We start from the raw sequence: 21,953 nt of genomic DNA, 5'->3' as shown, positions 1-21,953 counted from the left end.
AAAATACAAAAAATTAGCCAGGCGTGGTGGTGTGCACCTGTAATCCCAGCTACTCGGAGGCTGAGGCAGGAGAATCACTTGAACCCAGGAGGTGGAGATTGTAGTGAGCGGAGATCATGCCACTGCCACTGGACTCCAGCATGGGCGACAGAGTGAGACTCATCTCCAAAAAAAAAAAGACTAGTCAAAAGCAGTCGTGAGGAGGAGGGAAAGAGTAGAATAAGAAGTTTGATCTGTAACTGACTGTGAACAGTCAATTGAGATAACTCACTACTTTCAGACCAGCCTGAGAAAACATGTTTGAAAACCCTCTGTTTTCCTTCTGTGGCATTCTGGAATAATCTGACTTCCGAAGAGTGAATGAGATAGAAAAGAAGCCCTGGATGCTGGGCATGATGGCTCACATCTGTAATTCCAGTGCTTTTGGAAGTCGAGGTGGCAGGATTGTTTGAGGCCAGGAGTTTGAGACCAGCCTGGGTAACATAGACCCCCATGCCCTGCTATCTCTACTAAAAATTAAAAAATAAAAAATTGGCTGGACATGTTGGTGCATGCCTATAGTCCCAGCCACTTGTGAGGCAGAGACAGTAGGATTGCTTGAGCCCAGGAGTTTGAGGCTGCAGTGAGCTAGGATCATACCACCACACTTCAGGATGGGTAATGAAGACCCTGTCTTTTTTTTTTTTTGAGACAGTCTTGCTCTGTCGCCCAGGCTGGAGTACAGTGGCACAATCTTGGCTCACTACAACCTTTGCCTCCCAGGTTCAAGTGATTCTCCTGCCTCAGCCTCTCGAGTAGCTGGGATTACAGGCACCCACCATCATGCCCGGCTAATTTTTATATTTTTGTAGAGATGGGTTTCACCACATTGGCCAGGCTGGTGTTGAACTCCGGACCTCAGGTGATCCACCGGCCTCGGCCTCCCAAAGTGCTGGGATTACAGGCGTGAGCCACCACGCCTGGCCGATGAAGACCCTGTTTCTAAGAAAAAAAGAGGCCCTGGAATATTAGTTGTGGTAGATTTCATGAGCAACAGAAATCTGTCCAATCCAAAATCACCCTTGTATTATCCCTATGTCTTTGGTCCTAGAGAACATGAGCTTGTTATGCATCTCTAGTTTTGTTCTTAGAACATTCTACTATTACTGACTGCTATAGGATTGTCTGCAATGCTGAGTCCTTAACCCTCAGAGGGGCAAGGACAGGAAGCTTTGTTTCATCTTAAAGTCTAAGGACAAAAGCTTCTCAAGGGAATCTGAGGCAGGTAGCCCTTCTGTCAAGTTAGAGCAGATAGAACAGGATACACTTACTTTGAGTTCCTTCATTTACATGTTTGTTAGGTAGTGTTTGTGGTCACAGGAGAACAACTAGTCACCTATGGGAGGATTCCATGGGAAGACAATCTTTTAGTAATATACATGAAACCATTAAAGCAAAATTTTGGCCTCTCTGTTGTTCATTATTGTCTCTGAATTATTGAAGCCCAAGTTGGGCTGTGTTTAGCATGATTAAAGGGGAAAGTTTCAAGATGATCCTTGGTAATCCTTTGGAAGTTAAAAGGATCAAAGACTGAGATATATCTAAGGATAGTCGTCCCTAGCACCTTTGGCCGTAGTTTGGGTCATTTCAGAGTGGCTGGTGCTACTCTGGGTCTGTGGTTTGGAATTAGGTTGAGGAGCCTGAGCAACAGGCAGTGTGGGGTGCTGGGAAAAAATTGGTCAGAGGTCAGTAGACAGGCTTGGATTCCAGTGGTAGCTGTCTCAGACTTAATCATGGAACTCAGGTTCCTTTTATGTAAGTCCTCCTTCTGGAATCTGCCATCAGGAGTAAGCTTCAAAATTAACTCCAAATAGCTGAAAATGTTGGACTGATAGGTAACGTTACTTAATATTGACTTTTGGATGTTGGAAATGCCTGTAAAAACGACAATTTTCATTTTGATGTAACTGATGCTGAACTAACTTTGTTAATAAAATAGTTGAAAATATAGTCTTGGGTGACTTGTCGGCACACATAATATTTAAGATTTCAGGATAACTGGAGTCTTAAAACTCCCATCCCCCCATCTCTGTCCCCGGACTTGCCAGAGTTGCACCATGGTTGCTTGAGAAGGGTCTGTTTAGAATTCCATAGCATTGTTTATCATAACTCCTTTGCTTGCCAACACCCTCACAATATAGGCAGGGAAAAACAGGAACCCAGACCTTTGTTGTAAGTACTTGTAAGTCATTGCTGAGCTGCCTGTGTAGATAATTGTTTATGCTCTTATCCTTTTATGCTCTAATCCTTTTATCATAGCCTGTTCATCTAATTGGTGGTGTCATGTAATTGCTGATGTTTTAAACCAACCAGGCATAACTATATATCCTTTTATCTTGTTTGCTAGCCAGTTTCTTTTTTTTTATATTTTTAATTTTTTTTAATTTTTAATTTTTGTGGGTACGTAAGTAGGTGTATGTATTTATGAGTTACATGAGATATCTCGATACAGGTATGCAATGTGTAATAATCACATCAGGGTAAGTGGGAGTATATATCACTCCAAGCATTTATCCTTTGTTATGAACAATCCAATTATGTAGTTATTTTATTTTTATTTTTTATTTTTTTTAGACAGAGTTTTACTCTGTCACCCAGGCTGGAGTGCAGTGGTATGATCTTGGCTCACTGCAACCTCCACTTCCTGGGTTCAGGCGATTCTCTTGCCTCAGCCTCCTGAGTAGCTGGGATAACAGGTGCCCACTACCATACCTGGCTGATGTTTTTTGCATTTTTTCAGTAGAGACAGAGTTTCACCATATTGGCCAGAGTGGTCTTGAACTCCTGACCTCAAGTGATCCACCTGCCTCAGCTTCCCAAATTGCTGGGATTGCAGGTGTGAGCCACCATGCCTGGCCAAGTTATTTTAAAATGTACAATTATTTTTTACTATAGTCACCTTGTTGTGCTAGCAACCTAGGTCTTATTCATTCTTTCTAACATTTTTGTACCCCTTAACCATCGACATTTTCCCCCACCCCTACCTACTACCCTTCCTAGCCTCTGGTAACCATCCTTCTACTGCCTATTTCCATGAGTTCAATTGTTTTAATTTTTAGCTCCTACAAATAAGTGAGAACATCGAATTTTGTCTATGTCTTGCTAGCTAGTTTCTTTATGTATTGGTGACACCTGTGACAAATAATCACCTTTATTTTGTAATTACCAGGAATAAAGGTCAGTAGGTAATTACTAATTGTCTATGGCAGTGGTTCTCAGACTTTGGTGTACATCAGAATCACCTGGAGGACTTATTAAAAACGCATATTCCTGTCCCCCTTTCCCAGTTGCTGATTCAGTGTATCTGAGATGGGACTGGTAACTTGCATTTCTAATGAGTTCCCAGGAGTTACTCATGCTTCTGATGTGGGACCACACTTTGAGAAGCACTGGTCTACTCTGAGGCAGGTACTGTGTGTGGAAGAAAGTGGTCTAAGATGTGGTCTCTGGCCTTGAAAAGCCTGCTTTTGAGTTGCGATCTGTACTTATATGAAGGTAGACCTAAGTTTGAAGCTCTGTAGGCTGGTGCCAAATGAGCCTAAGAAGTTCAGATCAGGAGGTAATCATTAGTAGCTGAAAAGCCAGGAAGCTGTTACAGAACTGTTGTGGGTATTTGAGCCGGGCACTTAAAGATCACGGAATGGCACATTCCCAGAAGGAAAACAGTTTAATACAGATATGGAGATAGAAGTGTCACTGGCAGTTTCAGTGGGTAGCTTGTCACTTTGAGTTGGTGAGTATTGGATGGTGGTAATGAGAAATAAGGTTTGGAAAATTACTGGGCTCAGATTATGTTGGACATTGAATACTTTTGGACTTCATTTGGTACCCGTGATTAGCCATTGACTAGGCCCTGTTGAGGACTGGCGGTGGAGGAGTGTGGGAAGAGAATGTACCGGAAGGAGAAAACCAGGCTTTAACTTTGTTGTTGCATTCTTCGGCTCCCAGACCTCAGGGTTTTTTGCAGGGGTTGGGGGAATTGGTTCTAAACAGAGAAAAACCTGTTTACTAGTGGAAACCATTATGTGATTACCAATGGTTTACTGAATCTTGACAAGATTAACTGTGATTATTATTTTAAATCCCTGGGGCAAAAATGAGTGAGGCATGAATTGGTTCTAAGATGCAAAATTTGAAAGTGTTATTTGGGTGCGACTAATGAGAACTTCTGTAGTTGGACACCTTATTTGGAAAGATAAGATTATTTGGGTTTCCAGCTTAAGGTTTTTAGCAGGGATGGATCTTTATTGAATAATTTTTTTTCTATTGGGAAAAAACTAACAGTGTAACAAAAAAAAAACTAACAATGTAGCAGCAAGCATTTTGTGTTTTGGCCAAGTCTCTATTTTAAAACATTGTGTCATGAAGATAATTCAAATGGATTTTGAGATGTGGAAATAGAACACATCTCTAGAAACACAATACCTTTAGCAGAATGATGTGGCTTTTTTTGTTGTTGTTGTCGGAGACGGAGTCTTGCTCTGTTGCCCAGGCTGGAGTGCAATGGCAGTATCTCGGCTCACCACAACCTCTGCCTCCCCGGTTCAAGTGAATCTCCTGCCTTAGCCTCCCAAGTAGCTGGGATTACAGGTGCCTGCCACCAAGCGTGACTAATTTTTTGTATTTTTAGTAGAGACAGGTTTCACTATGTTGGCCAGGCTGGTCTTGAACTCCTGACCTTGTGATCCGCCTGCCTCAGCCTCCCAAAGTGCTGGGATTACAGGCGTGAGCCGTGATGTTCCTTTTGAAACTTAAGAGCTGTTACTGCCCCCGATCCCAGAACATAAAGATTAAATTATAAAAGTGAAAAATTCACCAAGGAATAAGTCTGCATTTTCCTCACATTCTTAATTGTTTTACTGCTCTTTGTTCTTCACTTAAATTCAGTGCAATTTTTTTTTATTTTAATGAAGCATCTAAAAGTGAGTTTATTTTTTTGATGGATTTCGATTTATGTAGGTAGAAAACTGTGTAATCTTAACTAAGAAATGAAGACAAGCATACTGTTATCTTGGACATAAGTAAGACTGAATATGATTCTTAAACAGTTTTAAATGCCTATGAGATTAATGTAGTTGGAGATCCCTTGTGTTTATACTTTGAAAAGTTACCACTTTCATGAAATTGTGAGTTAAAATCATGATATCTTCTTGAATTTTAGGTACTTACACTGTGAAATTTTATGATGGAGTAGTTCAGACTGTCAAACATATTCATGTCAAAGCTTTTTCCAAAGATCAGGTGAGAAATGTGGTTTTGTGCTTTGTGTTATGAATAATGCTAACATTGTAGTTTTGTTTCCTCAAATAAAGACATTACATTTGTTTATGATAGCAAGTGTTTATTTCCTCCATCTGACACAATTTCACCAGAAAATAATACGTAGGTTTTCAGAAGTTGTAAATATTTGTCTCTTTGCTGTTTCCTATTTATTTATTTAGAGACAGAGTCCCGTTCTGTCACCCAGGCTGGAGTACAATGGTGCAATCTCGGTTCACTGCAACTTCCACCTCCTGGGTTCAAGCAATTCTCCTGTCTCAACTTCCTGAGTTGCTGGGATTATAGGCGCATGCCACCATGCCTGGCTGATTTTTTTTGTATTTTTAGTAGAGACGGGGTTTCACCATATTGGTCAGGCTGGTCTCGAACTCTTGACCTCAGGTGATCCACCCACCTCAGCTTCCCAAAGTGCTGGGATTACAGATGTGAGCCACTGTGTCCGGCCACTGTTTCCTTTTAACAGAGATTTTTTTTCAAAAGTGCCAAATACTTGGATACCATTGCCTATATTCTGTTTTCGTCATCTTTTTTCAACAGTGTCTAGTTATTCTTATCTTCTTTCTGTGCCCTGCCCTGCACAAGAGCTGTTAGCCATCACAGGGAACTTGTTGAATTGCTTGAGGAGACCTCCAGTATGTTTTCTCTCCATCTAGCTCTGTCTTTTAGCTTAGGACCATTACTTGGTTGTTTACAGAGCTATCATTTGGCACAGATTGGGCAGCCACTTGTGCTAGATGTGCCTGGTTTGTGAATTTGGTATCTTATCGTTCCAGTCACCATGCATGTATTTGCCTGAGCATGGGGCCTCAGTTTTGGTACTGGAAATATGGTTTGCATAAATATGGGCCATCTAGAAGTGTTGCCTACTTTCTTCATGATTTTTCCCCTTTTGTCTTTTTTATGTTTATGTATTAATAGTTGAGGGGAAAATAGAGATCAAAATTTGGATACTGGTGTTTTTAAAAATCCTGATTATTACTAATTTCAGCTGCTGAGACAGCTAATTTAGCAATTTAGTAAAAGATTTTACCACTGAGGCATTGTAACTGGTTACTCATCTGCTTCGATGGCAGTTGATGTGACAATATTTGATGATGCTATAACCTGTTGTGTCTTTGGTTTTTTTTTTTTTTTTTTTTGAGACAGAGTCTTGTTCTGTCACCCAGGCTGGAGTGCAGTGGTGCAATCTTGGCCTAGTGCAATTTCCCCGCCTCCCCAGTTCAAGTGATTCTGCTGCCTCAGCCTCCCAAATAACAGAGACTAGGTGCGTGCTACCATGCCCAGTTCATTTTTTGTATTTTAGTAGAGACAGGATTTCACCATGTTGTCCAGGCTGGTCTCAAACTCCTGAGCTCAGGCAATCTGCCCCCCTCGGCCTCCCAAAAGGCTAGGATTACAGGCGTGAGCCATTGCGCCTGGCCCTCTGTTGTGTCTTTGTGATGATGAAATGATTCTACTTATCACAGATTCTTAGTGAATTCTTCTGTATGTATATTTGTAAGTTTTTTTTTTGAGACTGAGTCTCCCTCTGTCGCCCAGGCTAGAGTGCAGTGGCCTGATCTCCACTCAGTGCAAACTCCGCCTCCCAAGTTAAAGTGATTCTCCAGTCTAAGCCTCTCAATTTGCTGGGATTACAGGCGTGTGCCCCCACACTTGGCTAATTTTTGTATTTTTAGTAGACGGGGTTTCACTGTGTTGGCCAGGCTGGTCCTGAACTCCTGACCTCAAGTGATCCGCCCACCTTGGATTCCCAAAGTGCTGGGATTACAGACATGAGCCACCGTGCCCAGCCTAATCGTAAGTTTGTAAAGATTTTTTTTTTTGAGATGCAGTCTTGCTCTGTCACCCAGGCTGGAGTACAGTGGTGCAGTCTAGGCTCACTGTAACCTCCACCTCCCAGATTCAAGTAATTCTCCTTCCTCAGCCTCCTGAGTAGCTGGGACTACAGGCATGCGCCACCATGCCCAGCTAATTTTTGTATTTTTAATAGAGACGGGGTTTCACCATGTTGGCCAGGCTGATCTTGAACTCCTCACCTCAGGCGATCTGCCTACCTTGGCCTCCCAAAGTGCTGAGATTACAGGACATGAGCCACCATGCCTAGCTGCTTCAAAGGATTTTGATACATGATACCTTTGAGGTAACCTCAAAAGTTACCTTTTGCTGATTTGCCTTTTGCTGATTTTCCTCTTCAGAAAATTAACAACATTATTACATAAAGCTTTGGCCCTGATAATGCTTTTTCTTTGATCACTTGCCTCTCAGGCATGTAAGGAGCCATACAGTAGTCTAAAACATTATTTTGGCCTTAAATTTGGCAATGTTTGTGTTAGGTTTGTGGAATGAGTTAATAGAGAGGACATAATTATAAACTTGTCCAGAATTGGCAGATTATATCCAGAACCTTCCCAAGTGGAAGTCCAGGGCTCCAGATAACAATTGTTCATCTATTTTCTCTGTGTTTCTCAATAAATTGATGGATAGCATTCACAGTGCTTTGGCCTGGAGGTGGTGCCTTACCCGGTGAGGATTTTTGGGTGCCATGCTTCATTTCTCATTTCCCAGTGGCCTCTGAGTGTCTGACCTTAGCCCAGTAGGCCCTTAAGCACAGGCCCATGGCTCCTGGACTTGGCTTCTTTTCCAAGAGAGTACAGTGGTTTGGCTACAGTTACCTGTCATGGGCAATTTCAAAGGTTTTTTCATGGAGTTTTTTTTTGTTTTTTTTGTTTTTGCTGTAGGACTGCACTGTCTTATAAATGTTTTGATAGTCTCTATATTAGTAACACTTATGTTTTTAGCTTACTGTAGAAAATTAGAAAAGTACAAAGCACAAAGAAAATAAAAACTCTATTATTCCATCAAACAGATATAATTGTTCTTAACGCTTTGGTGTATAACATGGCTTGACAATTTGATGTATATATCTTTCTGTGTTTTTTATTAAACATATATATGTGTATCTATTTGTTTTCAAAACTGAAGTTGTGGTACATTAATATAGTACTGTTCTTTTCTTTTAACTAACATTTCCTCAAGTTCCTTAATATCCTGATAATATGATTTTTCACAGCTATGTAGTGTTCTGTAATATGTATGGAACTGTACTTTGTGTAACCAGTTCCCAAATGGTCATTAAGGATATTTGTCAATCCAGGTACAGAAGTCTGATTATTCTTTTAGCTAACTTTATTTCTAGGGGTTTATTCTAGTTCAAAGGTATAACGTTTTTAGTTTTGACTCAAATTGCCAACTCCTCCCTGAACCCCCAACAAGAAGGGCAATTTCTATTTATATTTCTGCTAACCGTTACCGGAATGGCTGTTCTCAAACCTGGCTGCTTTCAGAATAATTTGGGCGACTTGACAAAATATTTCCTTGTTTATTATTTTTCCCTGTAGAACAAATTAAACTTTTATTTGTTGAGTATTTAGGTACTGCTTCCTGCTTCCAGTGAAAACCTATGTGCCTAGTGTGTGCTAGGTGCTGGGGATCCCATATGAACATAGTATGGTGGTCTCTGCTCTTTTGAGGTCCTAGAAGAGAGATATGTACACAAATAAACTTAATTATAGTTTTGGAATCTCTAGAGCTTTCAGACCTGGCATTATTATGAAACAGTCACAGTGGAGGACCCTCGATTTTTAGTGTGAATTTTAAAGAATGTAATGTAGGGAGAACGTAACTAAGAAGCAGTATTTCCTACCAATAGACAAAAACTCCAAATAGCTCAGGAACCTGGTAGGTGGTTTGTTGAACTGAGCAAAGCCTTTACCTGGTAGAGGAATCAGAGACCCTGGTTCTGGGTTGGATAATCTTTATAGTTTTCCTGTTCAGCTTCCAGTTATCAGTTTTGTTATTTCTCTAAACAAGACATCAGCACATGCTGGCAAACTGATCAGTTTTGTTATTTCTCTACACAAGACATCAGCACGTGCTGGCAAACTGAACCAGGCCTCTGAAAAGCTCTGGGTTAGTAATAGTCATGCTGGGGATAAGGACAGAGCATGAAGGCATTTTCTTCGAACACCTTTGTCAGAAAGATTGCTTTCCAGAATTTTAAGGCCAGGCATGGTGGCTCATGCCTACAATCCCGATACTTGAGGAGGCTGAGGCAGGAGGATTGCTTGTGCCCGGGAGTTTGAGACCAGCCTGGGCAACATAGGGAGACCCTATTGCTACAAAAGATAACAATAAAAAACTTAGCTGGGCATGGTGAAACATGCCTGTGGTCCCAGCTACTCAGAAGGCTGAGATGGGAGGATCGCTTGGGCCTGGGAGGTCGAGGCTGCATGAACCATGATTGTGCCACTGCACTCCAGCATGGGCAACAGAGAGAGACTCTGTCTCAGAAACAAAAACAAACAAAAGCCCAGAGTTTTATTTTCTAGTGACTTATTCGTCATAATAAGGGAGACTGCACTGTCTCTAGAATAATTGAATTGTTTTAAGGATTGGTTCTCAACTCTTAGTACAGGTGGATATTGTCAGTGGTGCTTTGTGTATGTGACCTGGCATATGTCCTGTTTTAATTTCTTTGTTTGTCTTCATACATTTGTAAGAAATTCCTAATTTTGTATTTACAAGTAATCACGAAGTGTTTCATCGCTATTTTGCTCATTTTAGAATATTGTGGGTAATGCTAGGCCTAAAGAAACAGATCACAAAAGTCTTTCATCATCTCCTGATAAACGAGAGAAGTTTAAAGAACAGAGAAAAGCCACAGTGAATGTGAAGAAAGACAAAGAAGATAAACCCTTAAAGACAGAAAAGCGACCCAAGCAACCTGATAAAGAAGGAAAGTTAATCTGTTCTGAAAAGGGGAAAGTGTCAGAGAAAAGTCTTCCCAAGAACGAGAAGGAAGACAAGGAAAACATTTCAGAAAACGACAGGGAGTATTCTGGAGATGCCCAAGTGGATAAGAAACCTGAAAATGACATTGTGAAGAGTCCACAAGAAAACTTGAGGGAACCCAAAAGAAAACGAGGCAGACCCCCTTCCATAGCTCCTACTGGTGAGTTTTTCAAGTGGGCTCTGCAGTGGGCAATGCCAGAGTATTCTTCTGTGGCCTTTTGTGGTTCTTTGTAACTTGTATACTTCAATCCTTTGTTTTTGTGACAGATTTTGAGTTTTCTTATGATCTGGAAACAAGTTGTGTTCATGAAGCTGAATTTAAGTGAGGCACATATCCAAGTGAATCTAAGTTGGGAAGTGTGTTCGTAACTGAGCTTCCTAAAGTAGTGGTTAACTGTTGACTGGATACTTCAGCTTATATGATAAACCTGATAAACCAAGGACTTTTGCTTGTGCTTTTTCAAATGATCTCAGTTTGAGTCAGCTTAATAGAACCTGGAATCAGGAAATAGAGTTCTAATGAGACAGACGTGAAAGAAAAGTAGTAAAAAGGTATGGGCTTCTGAAGGGGACGAGGACAAAGGAACATGGAGCTAGAAAAGCATGGGTGCATTTTGAAATTGAGCTCTTTGGAGAGTGATTATAGATTAGAAATTTTCACAGTCTAAATAAAAAGCCGAGATAGCTAATTTGTAAGAGTCAAGGTTAGAGGGTATAGATTTAGGGAAGAATGAAGTTATTAAAAAACTTAAAATTTGGACTTCTTCAAGAATGAAACAAGCCCTGATTCCTTCCTAAGTCAAACACTCGTTCTCCAAATCAATTCAGTGGCATGAAGAGTCCCTGGGTCTCTAGCCTGAGTGTGCCGTTGATTAAATATGTGCAGTGATCCTCAGACATTCTTGATTGTGTATTCTTTGTGTGTTCAGTTGAAACTGTGAATCCCCTAGCACGTTTTAAAGCAGTATTTATCTTTTTCTCACAAGTTTAAATAGCTGTAGTGGATATACTTAAAATACAAAACATGAAGGCTGAGTGCGTTGGTGCATGTTTGTTGTCCCAGCTACTCAGGAGGCTGAAGTGGGAGGATTGCTTGAGCCCGAGAATTTCAAACCAGCCTAGGCAATGTAGTGACACCCCATTTCAAAACACACACACACACACACACACACACACACACACACACGCACGTATTTTCATCAAAACTGTGGAACTACAGATCAAGCCTTTTCATTATTCCCCAATGATGTAGAGAATGCAAAGCCACTCTTCCTTATCAAATCAGACTATCAGACTTAATTTCTGCGGAAAAAATTTTAACTTACATCACATAAGTGTATTAGTACTCATTGTAAGATAGGAAATTATATAATAGGTTGCTTTGTCTGCATATGAACTAAGGGATCTTCCTCTCTAGTGCTTGTAACTGGGTTTTGCCCTCAAGAGCTGAGAGTGTTGCAACTGTCCCTAGGCCTAACTAGGGCCTATACCTCTGCTGTCTAGTATGGTAGCCACTACCTGCATAGGGCTATTGACTACTTGAAATGTAACTAGTCTGAATTGAGATGTGCTGTAAGTATAAGTAAATGCTAGATTTCAAATAGTACAAAAAAGAATGTAACACACCTCAATTTTAAAATATTGATTATAGCCAGGCCTGTAACCCCAGCAGTTTGGGAGGTCGAGGCGGCTGGATTACTTGAGGTCAGGAGTTTGAGACTAGACTAGCCAACATGGTGAAACCCCGTCTCTACTGGAAAAATATAAGGAAAAATTAGCCAGGCTTGGTGGTAGGGTGTCTATAATCCCAGCTACTCAGGAGGCTGAGGCAAGATAATTGCTTGAAACTCAGGAGGTGGAGGTTGCAGTGACTGAGATTGGGCCACTGCACTCCAGCTTGGGCAACAAAACAAACAAAAAAAATTGATTCCATGTTGAAATGTTTTTAGAAGCTGAAGCTGAGTGCAGTGCCTCATCCCTGTAATCATGCCAGCACTTTGGGAGGCTGATGAGGGAGGATCACTTGAGCCCAGGAGTTCGAGACTAGCCTTGGCAACATAGCGAGACCTCATCTCTACAAAAAATGAAAAAATTGTCTGAGAGTGGTGGCACATGCTTGTAGTCCCAGCTATTCCAGAGGCTGAGGCAGGAAGATTGCTGAGCCCAGTTTAAAAAAAAAAAAGAAAAAACAAATTTAGGAAAGGTATTGGATTAAATAAAATAGTATTTAAATTAACTTTTTAAGTTTTTTTTGACAGGGTCTCACTCTGTTACATAGGCTGGAGTGCAGTGGCGTGATTGTGGCTAACTCCATTCTCCACCTCCTGGGCTCAAGTGATGCTCCTGTCTCAGCCTCCCGAGTAGCTGGGACTATAGGCACATGCCACAATGCCTGGCTAATTTATTTTTTGTAGAGTCAGGGTTTCACTATGTTGCTCAGGTTTGTCTAAATCTCCGGGCCTCAAGCAATCCTCCTGCCTTGGCCTCTGAAAGTGGTGAGATTACAGGCATGAGCCACCATGCCTGGCACTTAAAAACCAAACCCTCTTATGTGATGAGAAAAAATTTAAAATTCGCTAGGCAAGGTGGCTCAGAAATTTGAGACCAGGCTGGCCAACATGGTGAAACCCCGTCTCTACTAAAAATACAAAAATTGGCTGGGCATGGTAGTTCACACCTGTAATCCCAGCATTCTGGGAGACCAAGGTGGGTGGATCACCTGAGGTCAGGAGTTCAAGACCAGCCTGGCCAACATGGTGAAACCCCATCTGTACTAAAAACATAAAAATTAGATGAGCCTGTAATCCCACCTACTTGGGAGGCTGAGGCAGGAGAATCTCTTGAACCCAGGAGGCAGAGGTTGCAGTGAGCCAAGATCACACCACTGCACTCCAGCCTGGGTGATGAAGTGAGACTCCATCTCAAAAAAAAAAAAAAGAAAATTGCATGTGGCTTGCACTCTTAGCATATTTCTTTTGGACAGCACTGGCTTTATGTTCACTGGCTTTCTTAACTGAGTTCTGGGAGAGAAGCCACAATACCCAAGGCATCCTTGATCTGTGATGGATTGACCTTAGTGCGTTGAGAATGGTAATAGCTGTATACCACCCTTACAAAAACAGAGAAAATGTATCTCTGTTCAGGTGAGGAAACCCAGTTGAGAAAATCTGGAAATTTTAAACCTCCAGGCAGAGCACCATGTTAAGATGTGGGATGAATGAGAGGCAGGCCCTTTTATGTAAAGTGGGAGAAGGGTAGTTAAAGACGGTTATTATACAAGGAGGGGTGGAAAATGTAAACTGGCAGAAATCTGACATGTCCTTAACTCAGTTTAGGAAAGAGTATGTGTGAGAACTGAGTGTTCTGAAACTGATTCTGCGTTAGCTATTCATGCCCTGGCTTTTACCCTCCAGAAAGTATGTACAGGAGTAGTTGTACCCCAATAAGCAGACTGCTCCTTTGAAGCCACATGACTCCATTGAGATAAGAAAAAGGACATTTGGTTTTTATATTTTTATAAGTATAGGATTTCATAACGAGTAGGATAAATTTAATATAGAAAGGATGTTTTCCTAGTTTACGGTTAATCCTTGCCCAAGGCATTTGTAAAAACATATTCCAGCCATGTCTCAGTTCTTTCCCAGTCAGACTGTCTGGATGGGAACCTGGGAATATGAGTTGTTAACAAGCTTCCCAGATGACTTATACTGTAAGAAGAGTTTGGGAAACACTCAAGTTCTGTATAGTCAGCCCCTGTTTATATACAGTATCAAAGGGAAGAAGACTTGCCAAATATCCTATATATTGTTCAAATCCCCTTAAAACGTTACTTGGAATAAATTCATTGATTTGTAGAGCCTTCCTTGAGCACCCTAGATTGTATAGACTTGATTGGGAACAGGATCTGAGCTATTTAGAGAGGATTGTTTGTATTTTTTCTTTTAATTTTTATTTTTTTGAGATGGAATCTCTGTCTCCCAGGCTGAAGTACAGTGGCACAATCCTGGCTAACTGTAACCACTGCCTCCTGGGTTCAAGTGATTCTTGTGCCTCAGCCTCCCGAGTAGCTGGGGCTACAGGAGCGTGCCACTATGCCTGGCTAATTTTTTGTATGCTTAGTAGAGACAAGGTTTCACCATGTTGGCTATGCTGGTCTTGAACTCCTGAGCTCAGGTGATCTGCCTGCCTCCGCCTCCCAAAGTGCTGGGATTACAGGCATGAGCCACCACACCCAGCCGGCCTGTTTGTATTTATGTTTAATGTGGAATGTGTGGGATTTCCAAGTTCTGTCAGTTGGAACAAAATAATACTGGCACATTGAGAAGCTTGAACACAGGAAGAACCTTGGAGTTCCATGGTCTTCTGGTTTGTTTCCTCACACTTCAGGCCTGTGTCTTGTTGAGCCATTTGACCTACCTGAAGCTACAGGTCTTAGATGAGTCTTTTCTGTCACTCTTCCTCCTTCTCATCTTTCTCCCTTCTCTTCCTCTTTTCCTCCCATTTACTTCTCTTCCTCCATCTTCCTTTCCTCCTTGCTCTTCTCTCTCCTCCTTTTACCCTTCCTGAGACCCCTTAGCCTTGCCTTCTTGCTCAACTTCCCAGTTCCTTCTGCCTGCCTTTTTAATTCTCATCTTTTCTGATTTGGGGAGAGCTTCTTAGGTGGTAGGTTTAAAACTAAATAGTAAGGGCCAGGCTCAGTGGCTCACGCCTGTAATCCCAGCACTTTGGGAGGCCGAGGTGGGCAGATCATCTGAGGTCAGGAGTTTGAGACCAACCTGACCAACATGGAGAAACCCTGTCTCTACTAAAAATACAAAATTAGCCAGGCGTGGTGATGCATGCCTGTAAACCCAGCTACTTGGGAGGCTGAGGCAGGAGAATCACTTGACCCTGGGAGGCAGAGGTTGCAGTGAGCTGAGATCGCGCCATTGCAGTCTAGCCTGGGCAATGAGAACGAAACTCCATCTCAAAAAAAAAACTAATAGTAAGTACTATGCCGGGCAGGTGGCTCATGCCTGTAATCTCAGCACTTTGGGAGGCCAAGGTGGGCAGATCACTTGAGGTCAAGAGTTCAAGACCAGCCTGGCGAACATGGTGAAACCCCATCTCTATTAAAAATACCAAAAAAAAAAAATTTGCCAGGTGTGCCAGGCACCTGTAATCCCAGCTACAGGGAAGGCTGAGGCAGGAGAATCACTTGAACTCAGGAGGCAGAGGTAGCATGGAGGCAGAGGTAGCATTGAGCCAAGATCACACCACTGCACTCTAGCCTGGGCAGCAGACCAAGACTTCATCTCAAAAAAACAAGCAAGCAAGCAAACAAACAAACAGAAAACTAAATAGTAAGTACTCTTCAAAGGCTTAGCGTCTGTACTGCTAAATTATGTCAGAGCTGGGTTTGCTGGGGACCAGCAGGCTTGCCTGGAACATTGACTATTAAGTAGCATAGTCTCCCAATAATTTTTTTAGGATTGTGTTTAAGAAAATACAAATTCTCGGCCGGATCTCATGGCTCATGCCTGTAATCCCAGAACTTCGGGAGGCCGAGGTGGCTGGATCACTTGAGGTCAAGAATTCGAGACCAGCCTGACCAACATGGGGAAACCGTGACTCTACTAAAATTACAAAAATTAGCCGGGTGTGGTGTTGGGTGCCTGTAATCCCAGCTACTCTGGAGGCTGAGGCAGGAGAATCACTTGCACCTGGGAGGCGGAGGTTGCAGTGAGCCGAGAGCGTGCTACTGCACTCCAGCTTGGGGGACAGAGCAAGACTCCGTCTCAAAAGAAAAAAAAACAAAACCAAATTCTCTTAGACATTTTTCTTGTACCCGCAAAACTAGGCCCAATGCTAAGGTAATTAATGTAGCAAGTAGAGGTTGAAAACTGGAGCTGGATCATAGATTCAGGAGGTCAATTTGCAAGGTATCTCCTATAAGGAAGTAATTTCTCACTCATTTTACTTTTTTTCTTTTATCTTAAGTAAGAATGACATTTTGATGGTCCATTTATAATGCAGTGATTTCTGCATATATATGTTTTATTTGTATATAAAAATGACAGACACTAAGAAATTATGTATCTTTTTTGTGTGGTTTTATAAACATGGTAGCTGTGGATTCAAACTCTCAAACTTTGCAACCAATAACATTGGAATTGAGAAGACGGAAAATATCAAAAGGATGTGAAGTCCCTTTAAAACGTCCTCGGCTTGACAAAAATTCATGTGAGTCTCCAGTTTGTTTATGTGTGGCTAGAATTTGACATTGTTTAGGTCAACCTCCTCTATATTCATCCTGTCCCCCATTCCCTATAGGCTCTAATGTTTGTCTCTGGTCACATGAGGTAATGTGAGTGGGATGCAGTTGGATCAGAAGGAGTTTTTGCTAGAAGAAAAATAAATCCCAAAGCACAAACTGTACTAATGCTGGATTCTGTGGTATCATCTCCATATCCATAAATCACATTTGATTTGGATGCCACTGGAAATTTAATGGCTTAGGAAGGGATGGGTTTCTATGTAGAGTGAAACTTTAAAAATACTACTTATTGGCTGGGCGCAGTGGCTCATGCCTGTAATCCCAGTAGTTTGGGAGGCTGAGGTGGGTGGATCATCTGAGGTTAGGAGTTTGAGACCAGCCTGGCCAACATGGTGAAACCCTGTCTTTACTAAAAATATAAAAATTAGCTGGGTGTGGCTGGGCACGATGGCTCACACTTGTAATCTCAGCACTTTGGGAGGTGGAGGTGGGCAGATCATGAGGTAAGGAGATGGAGACCGTCTTGGCTAACACGGTCAAACCCCGTCTCTACTAAAAAATACAAAAAATTAGCCGGGCGTGTTGGCGGGTGCCTGTAGTCCCAGCTACTCGGGAGGCTGAGGCAGGAGAATGGTGTGAACCTGGGAGGCAGAGCTTGCAGTGAGCCAAGATTGCGCCACCGCACTCCAGCCTGGGTGACAGCGAGACTCCGTCTCAAAAAAAGAAAAAAAAAAAAAAATTAGCCGGGTGTGGTGGCAGGTACCTGTAATCCCAGCTACTCGGGAGGCTGAGGCAGGAGAATTGTTTGAACCTAGGAGGCCGAGATTGCAGCGAGCCAAGACTGTGCCACTGTCCTCCAGCCTGAGTGATAGAGTGAGCCTCTGTCTTACAAAAAATAAAAATACAAAATAAAATACTATTTATTTATTTAAAAAAATACCCTCTGGAGTGAGTTGGCTCAAATATTTAAATAAATTTAAAATAAAAAGTACCCTGTTGGCTCCAAAAAGGATTTGTGATAGCTCTAAGTAAGGCTCTTATAAACCTTATTGACTTTGGAAGTTAGTACATTTGGGAAGTCCCAAAATAGAGCATAGTTGTCAAGATTGGGACATGACCTAGTACATGTTTTCAGACCATGAATCCTTAAAGAAGTGAAATTCTATCCTGGCAGGGACGCTTTGCCCTTACTTAAAACTGTAAACTAGTAAAGGGTATTTGCTTTTATCACTACTCTAACATTCCAGGAGTCTCTCTGTAAAGTTCTTTTAGAGACATCCAGCCCAGAAATCTGTAGTAGCACAGTTATTTCTTCTTGTTGGTCTCTTGACTACAACTCTCTTAATGGTTTAATAGCCCAGGAAAAGTCAAAAAACTACTTGGAAAACACTGACAAAGACTTATCGAGGAGACGTTCCTCCAGGCTGTCCACTAATGGGACCCATGAGATCCTAGATCCTGACTTGGTTGTATCAGATTTGGTTGATACGGATCCTTTGCAAGACACGTTGTCTAGTACCAAGGAATCTGAAGAAGGTGAGTCAGTCTGTTCAGGAATTGTCTTGCCAACCTGGTGCCTATTGAGTGAGAATCAATCTAAATCATTGTGTTCTGCCTTCCACAAGTATTAAATTGTCTTGAAATCAAACTATTGAATGGGCTGCAGTGTTTTTATAATGTATTGCTCTTCACTGATGATTTATTCAATAGACATACTTTCTGGATGCATTTGTGGTTGGTTTTGCTTATTTACCACTCAGTGTTGGTCTGGAGGTACACTGTTTGAAGAGCCCTGCTTCTCTCTCTCTGCTGCCATCTCATTCGTGCCTTTGTGTTTATACTTCCAGCAATTTCTCCTTTCACTTGAACCTCTTTCTTTGAGAAGCTCACAGGCCAGCCTGTATGTACTGGAATCTGTGAATGTATACTTTTTTGTTTTAGATTAATTCCTTCCTCTAAAAAGTCCCTGGCTTTCTTAGACTGTTGTAGGACTTTCGGTTTCAGAATTGCATACATGTATATTTCCCCCAAACTTTCTTTTTTTCTTCTAGGTCAGTTGAAGTCTACTTTGGAAGCTGGCCAGGTCTCATCTGCACTGACTTGCCACTCCTTTGGGGATGCATCCGGGGCTGCAAGCTTGGAGTTGAACTGCCCGTCAATGGGAGAAAACACCATGAAAACAGAAACGACTTCTCCCCTTGTGGAATTACAAGAGATTTCGACTGTGGAAGGTTCATATTTAGAGTTAAATTAATCCTCTTTTTATATACACTTTTGCTTATGCTTTGTGAACTAAAAAAAAAAAAAAAGTGACTTTTCTGTTGATGATTTTCACCTTTTATTAATATTCCCTTATCATTTTAATGTTATGCTCTTTTCATTTCTGATTTTCATAATTTGTGTTCCCTCTCTTAGTATGGCTAGGGCTTTATCTATTTTGTTTTCAAATAACTGAGCTTTTACTTCAATTTTCTCTATTGTTTATTTTTTAAAATATCATTGATTTCTGTTTTGATCTTGCTTTCTTCCTTCAGCTTTTTGTAGAACTTTACCTAATTGATTTTAGATCTTTCTTCCTTTTTTTTTTCATTACCTGGTGATAAGATCTTTCTTCCTAATACGAGCATTTAAAGTTATAAATTTCCGGCTGGGCGTGGTGGCTCGTAATGCCAGCACTTTGGGATGCCGAGGTGGGTGGATTGCCTGAGGTCGAGAGTTCGAGACCACCCTGCCCAGCATGGTGAAACCCCAACCCTACCAAAAATACAAAAATTAGCTGGGCATGGTGGCAGGCACCTGTAATCCCAGCTACTCAGGAAGCTGAGGCAGGAGAATTGCTTGAACCTAGGAGGTGGAGGTTGCGGTGAGCTAAGATCCCGCCATTGCACTCCAGCCTGGGCAACAGAGTGAGACTCAGTCTAAACAATAAATAAATAAATAAATAAATAAATAAACAAACAAATAAAGTCATACATTTCCTACTGAGCACTGCTTTTGCAGCGTCTTACAAATTTTGATATGTTGTGTTTCTAGTTTTGTTCAATTTAATATATCTTGTGATTTATTTGTTGACCATGGGTTTCTTAGAAGTATGCTCTTTTAGTTTGAAGTATTTTATGTTTTTGTAGATACCTTATTGCTGTTGATTTCTAATATAGTTTTACTGTGGTCAGAGAACATACTTTGTAGGATTTCAATCTTTTTACATTTGTTGAGATTTAATCTGTGGTCCAGCATATGATCTGTCTTGGTGAATGTTTCATATGCACTTGAGAACGAGTATTTTACCGTTGTTGTGTGTTTGTTCTATATCTGTCAGTTAGATCAAGGTAGTTGATGGTGTTTCTCTGACAAATTGATTTTTGTGTTTTTTTTCCTTTTGGTCTAGTTCTGTCAATTTCTAAGAGAGTGTTGTTAAAATCTCTGTTATTGTAGGTTTGTTAATTTCTCCCTTTAATTTTGCCTTTTTTTTCTTTTTTTTTTGAGGTGGAGTCTCACTCTGTCGCCCAGGCTAGAGTGCAGTGGTGCGATCTCGGCTCACTTCAGGCTCCACCTCCCGGGTTCACGCCATTCTCCTGTCTCAGCCTCCTGAGTAGCTGGGACTACAGGCACCCGCCACCACGCCCAGCTAATTTTTTTTGTATTTTTAGTAGAGACAGGGTTTCACCATGTTAGCCAGGATGATCTCAATCTCCTAACCTGGTGATCCGCCTGCCTTGGCCTCCCAAAGTGCTGGGATTACAGGCGTGAGCCACCACAACCGGCCTAATTTTGTCATTTTTGCTTTGTGTATTTTGAAGATCTTTTAGATGCATACACATTTATAATTTTTTTTTTTTTTTGGAGACAGAATCTTGCTTTGTCACCCAGGCTGGAGTGCAGTGGTGCAATCTCCATTCACTGCAACCTCTGCCTCCTGGGTTCAAGCAATTCTCATGTCTCAGCCTCCCGAGTAGCTAGGATTACAGGCATGTGCCACCACGTCCAACTGATTTTTGTATTTTTAGTAGAGACAGGGTTTCTCCATATTGGCCAGGTTGGCCTTGAACTCCTGACTACAGATGATCTGCCCACCTCGGCTTCCCAAAGTGCTGGGATTACAGATGTGAGCCACCGTGCCTGGCCTAAATGTAATTGTTGATATGGTTGGGTTTTGGTCTAACATTTGACTGTGTTTTGCCTTTTTTTTTTTTTAAAGACAGAGTCTTGCTCTATTGCCCAGGCTGGAGTGCAGTGGCGTGACTTCTGCTCACTACAACCTCTGCCTCCCAGGTTGAAGCGATTCACCTGCCTCAGCCTCCTGAGTAGCTGGGATTACAGGCACCTGCCACCACAATCAGCTAATTTTTGTATTTTTTAGTAGAGATGGGGTTTCACCATGTTGGCCAGGCTGGTTGTCTGTTTATCTTATTTGTGTTTTGTTCTTTTGTTTCTTGTTTTTTAGGTTAACTGATTTTTTAAGAATTTCATTTTAATTCATCTGTTAGCTTTTAGATGTATTTCTAGCATTTTTAAAGAAGTTACTCTATGGATTATGGTATGCATCCTTAACTTTTCACAGTTCACTTTAGAGTTAATATTGAACTACTTTATGTAAAAATGTTCCATTAACCTCCCCCATGTTGTAGTTGTCACATGAATTATATCTACATATCCTATAAATTCCTTTTTAAAAAAAGTTTTATTTATTTTTTTGAGATGGAGTTTCACTCTTGTTGCCCAGGTGGAGTGCAATGGCGTGATCTTGGCTCACTGCAACCTCTGCCTCCCGGATTCAAGCAATTCTCCTGCCTCAACCTCCCAAGTAGCTGGAATTACAGGCATGTGCCACACGCCTGGCTAATTTTTTTAATGTATTTTTAGTAGAGATGGGGTTTCACCATGTTGGTCAAGCTGGTCTGGAACTCCTGACCTCAAGTGATCTACCCACCTTGGCCTCCCCAAAGTCCTGTGATTATAGGCGTTAGCCACCACGCCTGGCCTATTATAAATTTCATAATGTAGTATTATAATTTTTGCTTTACACAATTATGTATGTTAAAGACAACAAGACAAAAGCAACAGTCATATTTACACATGCCTATTTCCAATGTTCTTTATTTCTTTGAAGATTTCTTTTCAGCATGAAGAATTTCCTTCAGATTTTCTTATAGGTTCCTGATGACAAATTCTTTTGGTTTTTGTTTAAACTTGACTTTTTTTTTTTAAAGATAGAGTCTCACTGTTTCCCAGGCTGGAGTGCGGTGGCACAATCACAGCTCAGAGTAGCCAGGACCGCCTGGACTCAAGTGATCCTTCTGCCTGAGTCACTTGAGTAGCTGGGTCTACAGGCGTGTGCCATTATGCCCAGCTAATTTTTTTTTCTTAACTTTTAGTTAAAAAACAAATAAGACTATGTGTCTTTAGAATTGCCCACTTTTTATTTGGATAAATTTTTTTTTTTTTTTGAGACAGAGTCTTGCTCTGTCGCCCAAGCTGGAGTGCAGTGGCCGGATCTCAGCTCACTGCAAGCTCTGCCTCCCGGGTT

At 41.4% G+C, this 21,953-nt stretch overlaps 1 protein-coding gene across 2 annotated transcripts in view; it reads left to right on the top strand.

The window, feature by feature from the left end:
* The window catches only part of PHF20 (PHD finger protein 20), a 203,615-nt gene that overhangs the window by 81,916 nt on the left and 99,746 nt on the right, over positions 1 to 21,953 (top strand). For both annotated transcript variants that reach the window (XM_011929128.1, XM_011929129.1), the window contains exons 5-9: positions 5,201 to 5,280; positions 9,943 to 10,330; positions 16,279 to 16,392; positions 17,783 to 17,962; positions 18,478 to 18,657. In XM_011929128.1, the coding sequence (XP_011784518.1) occupies positions 5,201 to 5,280; positions 9,943 to 10,330; positions 16,279 to 16,392; positions 17,783 to 17,962; positions 18,478 to 18,657 (942 nt within the window). The remainder of the gene's footprint in view (positions 1 to 5,200; positions 5,281 to 9,942; positions 10,331 to 16,278; positions 16,393 to 17,782; positions 17,963 to 18,477; positions 18,658 to 21,953) is intronic.

This window comes from Colobus angolensis, unplaced genomic scaffold (assembly GCF_000951035.1).
Source record: "Colobus angolensis palliatus isolate OR3802 unplaced genomic scaffold, Cang.pa_1.0 Scaffold8, whole genome shotgun sequence".
NCBI classification, from domain to species: Eukaryota; Metazoa; Chordata; class Mammalia; order Primates; family Cercopithecidae; genus Colobus; species Colobus angolensis.
Note: the sequence above shows the minus strand (reverse complement) of the source record. Positions and strands in the feature narration are given on the sequence as shown.